The sequence below is a fragment of the Dipodomys spectabilis genome, unplaced genomic scaffold (assembly GCF_019054845.1).
Source record: "Dipodomys spectabilis isolate Male_0828 unplaced genomic scaffold, ASM1905484v1 ptg000108l, whole genome shotgun sequence".
In the NCBI taxonomy this organism is placed as follows: Eukaryota; Metazoa; Chordata; class Mammalia; order Rodentia; family Heteromyidae; genus Dipodomys; species Dipodomys spectabilis.
The window spans coordinates 4788706-4797494 of NW_024870785.1; the positions used below are offsets into that span (position 1 = coordinate 4788706).

The 8789-nt window shown below is 49.9% G+C and overlaps 2 protein-coding genes across 2 annotated transcripts in view; one reads left to right on the forward strand and one right to left on the reverse strand.

Annotated features, from left to right (window-relative positions):
• Rtf1 (RTF1 homolog, Paf1/RNA polymerase II complex component) overlaps positions 1-3795 on the forward strand; it is a 40266-nt gene extending 36471 nt beyond the window's left edge. The window contains exons 16-18 of the mRNA XM_042687904.1: positions 65-160; positions 1345-1456; positions 1685-3795. Of these exons, the coding sequence (XP_042543838.1) occupies positions 65-160; positions 1345-1456; positions 1685-1791 (315 nt within the window). The 3' untranslated portion in view covers positions 1792-3795. The remainder of the gene's footprint in view (positions 1-64; positions 161-1344; positions 1457-1684) is intronic.
• The window catches only part of Ehd4 (EH domain containing 4), a 738029-nt gene that overhangs the window by 369133 nt on the left and 360107 nt on the right, over positions 1-8789 (reverse strand). The window lies entirely within an intron of this gene.

Here is an 8789-nt window from a genome sequence, read left to right on the forward strand (position 1 = left end):
AAAGAGTCTGGCAGCAGGACTCTGGGTGTTTCACATCTCTATAATAACTTAAAATCTCTCTCAGTCCAGAGACCCGGCTGTTCAAGCTGCCATCTTAGCCCAGCTCAATGCGAAATATGGCTCTGGAGTGTTACCCGATGCTCCAAAGGAAATGAGCAAGGCAAGTGCCCTCCCACCCGGCTGCTCAGCGAGGATGCTGACTAGGACCTGAAATCACCTCACCTCACCTGCCGAGAGCCTGATGTTCCCACAGGGAGGAACATAGACTTCTACCTAGCAGTCTTTCCTCTGTGTGCCCTAGCTGTTGATGGTTGTGATCATGGTATTCAGAGAGAAACTGCCCATCTAAAAGCCACTTTCTCCCTCAGGTTTTTACCTGTGGAGCCCCAGCTGTCCTGGGAATTCCTGAAACCTTAGATCAGAAGGTGGCTAACTGTCTTAAGCCCACCCTGCCTCTCACACGCGGCAGGCCCGAGCCTGCCTTCTCCGTTTCACTTTGTACTCTGAAAAGGCTCCTAATGGCCTCTCCTGTCCTCCCTCCCAAGAGAAAGAATCTGAAAAGCCTCGTAGAGCTGAGGATGTAGCTTAGTAGCAGTCCGCTATCATGGTATGGTCACAGCCCTGGGTTTCAAACCCCCCAGCACTGCAGAGAAAAAAGTAACTTTGAAAGTTAATTTTAAAATTAATTTTAGGGCTGGGAAGGTGGCTCAGTGGTAGAGTGCTTACCTCTCCTGCATGAGGCCCTGGGTTCAATTCCTCAGCACCACATAAGCAGAAAAAAGCTGAAAGTGGCACCGTGGCTCAAGTGGTAGAGCGCTAGCCTTGAACTGAAGAGCTGAGGGACAGCGCCCAGGCCCAGCATTCAGGCCCCACAACCAACCAAAAAAAAAACAAAAAACTAAAATTAATTTTTTTTTTGGTCATGGGGTTTGAACTCTGGTTCAGGACGCTGTCCCTCAGCTCTTCAACTCAAGGCAAGTGCTCTACCCCTTGAGCCACAGCGCTCAAGGTTTATTGGAGATCAGAGTCTCATGGACTTTCCTGCCCAGGCTGGCTTTGAACCTCAATCCTCAGATCTCAGCCTCCTGAGTAGCTAGGATTACAGACGTGAGCCACCAGCGCCCGGCTAAAATTAATTTTAAAAAGTCAGGATAAGTTATGTAACTCAAGCAAGCACAAGGCCCTGAGTTCAAGCCTAGTACCAGACCCCAAAAATAAAAATAGATGTAAAGAGCATTAACAGGGAAATCTAATGAACCTGAGCAAGGGCTTTGACACCAATGGCTGCTGCCGCTTGAAATGTACTTACATTTATGTTCTTACCTTTTCCTTTTCTCATTGCAGGGCCAGGGAAAAGACAAAGATTTGAATTCTAAGTCAGCCAGTGACCTCTCAGAAGACCTGTTCAAAGTCCATGATTTTGATGTGAAGATTGATTTACAGGTTCCCAGCTCAGGTACGTGTGGCATGGGATAGCTGGGTGCCAGACGAATCCTCATCCCTCAGCCAGCGAGGAGGCCTGACCGTAGGGAAGAAGTGGGGTGTCTGCTCCCCAATGCCTGTAGAGGCTGTGTCAGACAGGCCACAGGTGTGTTCCGAGATGGAGCAGACTGCAGTCAGGATGCAAAGGCGCTCTCCTGTGTGCTGGGCTCTTCATACACCAGTCTGCCCTTCCTTCCCGCAGAGTCCAAGGCTCTGGCCATCACCTCCAAGGCCCCGCCAGCCAAGGATGGAGCTCCACGGAGATCTCTGAACTTAGAGGACTACAAAAAACGACGAGGGCTTATTTGAGCGCACCCAGCCTGCTGCCTCCAACCCTGCATGCCCCACTGGTGTCCCACCTCTCCTCTCCTCTTTCCTTTGGTTTGCCCTCTGTGGGCTGGAGCAGCAGTAGAACTGGGAAGAGACTCTGAACTGCCAGTCATCTGTAATATAAACCATTCTCTGTATAGACCTCCCTTGTCTCCACCAGCCCCTAGGCCCCACCCAGTGTGGATCTGGGCTGTCTCGGGTTTTCCAGGTCTTTAGATTTGTGTTTTGCCGGTTTTGGTTTTTTTTTTTGTTTGTTTGTTTGTTTTGTTTTGTTTTCTGGTTTTGGTTTTTCTTTAACCAGCACAGTTCATTGGCCACTCTGCACACATTCAGTATTACCATGGAGCTGGGATTCTTGCTGGACCCCTGGTGGCAATAGCAGCAGCGCTGGACAGTCTCCCTCCAGACTGCCGTGGGCCCATCCATCGACCGTTTGGCGCCTGACCCTTTCAAGGGAGTGGAGATGAGGCACCGCAACCCTCCTTCCTATCTCTCCCTTCTTTCCCTCTCTGTGGAAGAGGCATTTTCAAAACCAGTTTAGTTTCCAAAAAGTGTACATTTGTGGGGAGGGGGGGGGGGGCCTAATTTGAGAGTGAGTGTGTGTGTCTGTGTGTGTGTGCGTGCGTGCGTGTAGGTGTGTGTGTGGATTTTTTTATCATTTTTTAAAAATGCAGTACTCTTTGTATCAGTCTGTCATGGGTCTATAGCTGTTTCAGATTTTTTTCAGCTGTACTTGAGCATCTGAAACTGCAAGAAAGAAACTCATTAAATGTGACTCTTCTTACTAAACAGGCCTGGCTGCTGTAGCTGTGTGACTCCCTCTCTGCCCCTTCCCCCATCACCTCCCCACTGGGGCAGCAAAAAGCCTTCTGGTTCATTCCCCTGCCCTCAGCCGCGACCTGGCAGGCGGGAGGGAGATCCAGGGCAGTGCCAGGGGAAGCAGCAGAGGCGTCTGGCGCATCTCCTGCGCAGCTTCCTGGCTGGACGTAGTATGTCTTGTTCCCACCCAGTTCTACCCATCTTCTCCTCCTGTTTTCATGTTTTGGCAAGAATAACATGTTGTTTTGTTTTCAAGATCATTCAACATGAATGTGGAGAGCAAACAAACAGATTAGGTTGCAAATGTCAGCAGCATGAGCCGAGTGTGCATATCCATGGTAAGCATATAGTGTTGTGCACGAGGGTGAAGCCAGCAGAAGTGTGTGTGTCATGATGAGATGTTTGGAAAGAGATCAGCTGACTGCTTGATAATCGTTCTCAGGTGTAAAGCTCCAAGTGTAAATAAAAGTGGCATTTAACAAATCTTTCCAGAACAAAGTACGACTCACTATATATACCGAGAACTAAGCTAAAGAAACAGCTGAGCGCTGACTTCCGCGGAAGGGAGAGGAAGCTCTGCTCTATCCCGCTCTGCTTTCGTTTAAGGAAGGGGGATGATGGGAAATCATGAGTTCCGTTGTATTTAAACATAAAAACAAACTTTGATAGCTCTTTCTGATTCAGTACAGCCTCAGTGTTGCTTTAACTTAGTTTACATTTTTTTTACTCTTAAGGAAGCAGCAATGGATGGTTTTTATTGTGACTGTAAGATTGGTAACTATGACTGTAACACAGCTATGTTGTAGCTGGGACACAGCCGGGCTGGGCACAGGACTGGTGATGGACTCATTAAAATCATATATACTTGAACAGTCCATTGACCAAAGCTCTTTATAGACTATTGTGTAAATGTGGAATCACAGACTGTTAAATATTGCCGGGGCTCTGGCAGAGTCTTGGGGCTGCTGGAACCTCTCCTATCATGTCAAACAAACTTGGACTCCTTTTTCTCTTTCTGGTTTTAAAAGGCATAAAATCATAGAATCCATATGATTTGTGGGAGTCGTTCTGACCCACTGTGTAGATCTGTATTTAGTATCATTTGGATTTGGAAAAGTGTCAATTACATTATGGCTGTGTAATAAAATTTTTATTAAAACTGCATCACACTGTAGCACTTTACCACTGCTGCCCGCCCTTCCCCACTGGCACTGCTGCTCCCTTGCACGCCCAGAAGCCACAGCACAGGGCAGGGAGAAAAGCCAACCAGAGAAGACAAACGTGGCCAGCCCGGTCTCCGGTCTGGTGAGGGGGTCAAGGCCCGGCATCTGCCTGCACTCTCAGCTGAGCTGGGGTCTTGGCCAGGTAGAGGACACTAGGTTGCCCTGCCGGCAGGCTTCTTGCTGAGCTCACTTCAGTATTGAAGGGAGTGGCACCCGCGATTGTGTCACACACTTTAGCTCAAGAACCAAAGCCAGTGTCCAGATACCTAGCTCCCGATATAGATATAAGATACATAGACATAGAGAGATGTAGATATGTCTGTCTGCCTTGCTTCTGGTGGGTGCAGCGTAAGTGCTGTTTGCAGTTTCCCTTCACAGAGAACGCTGCTGCTCTTCTTGGTTTCTGTGAAGTCCTGACTTGTCACTCAAATTGAACAGCTTTTTGTGAAGAAGCGTGGTGGCGTTGTAACAAAGGCATCAGATTTAGTCCGAGGCTCACATCCTGAGTAGCACCTTGTACAGCCGTGTTTGAAAGTCCAGTGGAACTCTTTTCTTCCTTTCCTTCTTTCCACTTCTAGCCCTGCACCCACTGAGTGAACCTTCCCCATGCCTTAGCAGCCCGGTTTCCCAGAAGCCTCTGTAGAGTACTGCCTACACTAGAGCAGCCTCTGGATCTGTTTTCTTGCTGAGGCTTGGTAAGAGACCAGAACGCTTTCACTGGGTAAGGTGGCTCCTAACACACCTAACCCCAGTGAGAATCCCACCCTCGCAGCTATTACATGGCCTAGGCACAGGATTTTCCCCCCCTCCTGTTTATTTTCTGTCCTGTGTTAAAGAGTGTCCTGTATAAGTAAGAGATCTGTGAGGGCCCCTGGCCTCAGTGTTGAGGCTGTTTATCTGAACATAGAGAGAAAGCAAGATCATCCCAGGTCATTGCCCCCTCCAGAGATAGGAAGGTCCAAGTGGTCAAGTAAGTGGTAGGTGCTGGGTCCAAGCTGCCTCAGGTTGGAGCAGCGGTTCACTGAGGCAGGGGGGAACTGGAGGGAGGTTGATGCAACTTTGAAAGCGTGCTGGTCTACACAGACAGGGCCTCAAGAAGAAGGGAGGCCTGCAGCCTCGTGAAAGAGTATTTGCCTAGCACACACAGGCCCTGGACACACAATCTGTCAACACTGTGTTAAGCATTCTTGTCCCTCGGGGGCTCGGTAAATGCTGGGAGAGAGAGGAGAGAGAGAGTTTAAGCTTTGTAGAATTAGCCAATCTATCATCCAAATGTGATGGAGCAAAGACTACAGGAGAATTACATGGGTATGGGACAAGACAGGATCAGGAACTAAAAGAGTAAGTTTAGTTATAAAGCTAAGAAGTTGTGAGGCTGGGAAGGTGGCTCAGTGGTGGAGCGCTTGCCTCGCATGCATGAGGCCCTGGGTTCAATTCCTCAGCACCACATAAGCAAAAAGAAAAAAGCTGGAAGTGGCACTGTGGCTCAAGTGGTAGAGTACTAGCCTTGAGCTGAAGAGCTGAGGAACAGCGCTCAGGCCCAGAGTTCAGGCTCCACGACTGGACCCCCCCCCCCAAAAAAAAAAAAAAAAGCTAAGAAGTTGTAAATTAACTGGGGTGCAGAATTCCTAGAGAGCATTTTAGTGACCAGCTCAGACCAGACTAATGCAAGAGACTGCTTCAGAAATGTCAGGCCGGGAGAGGTGGCTCACACCTGTAATCCTAGCTACTCAGGAGGCTGGAATTGCATTAGACTCTCTCCAGTTTAGCACCAAAATGCCAGACGTGGATCTGTCTCAAATGGAAAAGCCTTGAGCAAAAAAGCAATGGGACAGTGCCCAGGCCCTGAGTTCAGGCCCCAGGAATTGTGTCATGCACACACACACAAAGCCAGCTGTTGAGAATAGCATGTGGAGCCTCTTAGTTCTTTGTAATCTGTAGGGGAAGAGAGAGGATGGAGACAGACTTAGCTGAACTACAGTTTCAGATCTGCAGATTCACCCCATGGCTCAGCTGGTCTACTGTGGTTGTTATGAGGGCATTCAATCAAAACACAGCCCAAGTATAAAACATTACAGAGACCAAGAGATCACACAACTGACCATACATCCTCTGCTGAACTGTACTTCATTTTGTTCAATTTTTGTGTGTGTGTGGTGTGTGTGTATGTGGTATGTGTGTGTGTGTGTGTGTGTGTGGTGTGTGTGCTGGTACAGGGCCTAGGCACCGCTGTCCCTGAGCTTTTTTTGCTCAAGGCTAGCACTCTACCACTTTGCCACAGCTCTACTTCTGGCTTTTTGGTGGTTAGTTGGAAATAAGCGTCTCATACACTTCACTGTCTGGACTGGCTCTGTACTGTGATCTCAACCTCCTGAGTAGCTAGGACGAGAGGCATGAGCCATTGGCACCAGAATTCTTTTTTTTTTTTTTTCTGTCAATAGTGGGGCTTGAACTCTGGGCCTGGACGCTGTCCCTCAGCTCTTCAGCTCAAGACGAGCGTTCTACCACTTGAGCCACAGCGTCACTTCCAGTTTTTTGGTGGTTTATTGGAGATAAAAGTCTCTTGGACTTTCCTGCCTGGCCTGGCTTTGAACCTCAATCCTCAGATCTCGGCTCCTGAGTAGCTAGGATTAAGGCATGAGCCACCAGCACCCACTTCATCCACTTTTTAAGAACAATGCCTACCAAAAAAAGAGAATTTTGTACCAAAACAGCTCCAGGCTGAGATACAAGGGTCTTTCTTATCTCCACAATTTAACTAGCAAAGAGCTAGAAGTGCAGCTGTGGCTTAAGTAGCCTTGGGGATGGAAGATGGAGGAGAGAAGCCAAGTGACAGCTTTGAGGCCCTAATTTCAAGCCCCAGAACAGGCACCACCTCCACCCCCACACACATACAGAGGCTCCCACCTGGGGACTTGGGGAAGTGGAGGGACCTTGCCTCCAGGTTAGGGTTCTCATGGGCACCCAGTCTGGTATGGGGGACCTTCCAAAGAAGATTCCCTGGCTTGGCCTGTTCTTGTCATTCTGACACACACTGCCTTTACATATTAGGAGACTACCTCCCCACCATGACCAGGAATCAAGTTCAGAGCAGGAAAGTAAGAGTCCAACAGAGTTCTGATCCTTTCCATGGTAACTGCCTCCAAGCCTTCAAAAGAATCGTTTCTCCCTCCCCCGCTGCCCCACCTCCACTTCGCCCTGTCTTGCTGAGCACACGCAGAGCTCAAACAATGCTCAACCACACAAGCTCATTTACCTTGTCCCGAAGGCAATGGTCTGTCCATTTTCCCTGTCATGCTCCTCAAAGTCTACCTCAACACCCCCCACCTCCAGATTGCCTGCGCTCCTACTCCCTAAACTTGGCATTTACCATGAGGCACACCCCCAGCCTCCCCAGTGTCTTCCGGGCCTCCCGCCCCCACCCGCCTGGCACACCATCCACACCCAATCAACAGGGCCAGAACAAGGAGGGGGAGGATCCTAGCAGACTTCCTGCGGGGTCTACACGTGCTGGGCCATTGGACCTCCAGAATGGCAGAAAGAGGGAGGTAGTGTCAGGGGGAGGCTGCCTCCATCCGCAGCAGCAACGTAGGCTTCCTGTCTTTTAGGTTAAAGAAATGGGGCTGCAGCCCCATGGGCTCCAGCCTGAGAGCGGCAGCTGGGCTTCGCCCACCGCACCCTGCATGAGAGGGGGGAACGCCCCTGCACCCTTCAGGACACCCCCCAGCGCCCAACCTCAGAGCCTCCTGGCCAACTCTGCCCCCACTTAGTCATAACTGGGAGATTCTGCCATTCAAGAGCAGACTCACAAGAACATGGGCACCTGGAAGGACCCAGCCCTTGTCTCCAGAGTGTGATAAGAGAGACTGAGTTCTTATTACACACAGGCATGGTGACACATTGTTTGCTTTAGACAAGAGGGACAAGATTGTGAATGGTCAGGGAGCACTGGCTAGGTCCCTGCTAAATACTGTCAATTACACCCATTCCAGAACATTCCCACAAAGTCTCGGCTGTCAGGGATGGGGCCGGCAGGGGAAGGTCAGGAGCCTATCTGCCAAGTGAAGACAGACAGCCTTTGTCCAGGAGAGGGAAGAGAGAGCTCCTGTCCTTCCCCATCTAATGTTGCCGCTGAATGTCCTGGGTGGATGAAGCAGCTCAGACACCGTAATTCCCCGGGGCTGAATGACAATCCCTTGGAAACAGAGTGGAGGCAGCCATTCGGTATCTGGGGACCTGTTTTCTGGTTGAATCCTTTCTGGTTCCTATCATCATTCCCAGTAAGGGGCCACTCAGTTGGATCTTCTTTATGCCTAGCCTGGCTCCTAGCAGCTGCTCAAGGGAAGTTTGTTTACTCTGTGAATAAGTGAGTGAGTCAATGGTATTGCCACAGAATATTGGAGTCTTCTGATCAGGAAGTCCCTTGGAAGGGCACCGAGCTCCACAGTGAATGACATGTTACCAGAAAGAGACCTGGCACCACCTGTTCTGTCTGGAGAAACATGACAGTCCAAACTGTCCGCTCCCCTGTACCACAGAGTGTGGTAGTGAACAGCGATGTTTCTCCTGTCCCTGAGGCTGCTGGTTCTGTCGTGGACGTGGGGTGGAGGAGAGCACAGGCAAATGAGGAAAGCCCTCACTGTGCACGTCCCACTTTCCAGGCCTCCCTTTCCCAGTATTTGGGTGCCAGCATGGTTGCCCCCCAGGAGGACTGCAGCTCTCAAGCAGATAAATGAAGCCTGAAGGCCACAGATGCAGGTGAGCACTGAGGCCCTTCAGAAGGCAGGGCTATAACGTCCAGTCCAGGAGGATCACCCGGCTGAAGGGTGTGAAAGAGATATGCTGTTTTGCTGAGTTGGTGAGTCATTTAGGAGGTACAGACAGGAAGATCACTTGAGCCCAGCAGTTTTAAGATACCATACATAGTAAGACTCC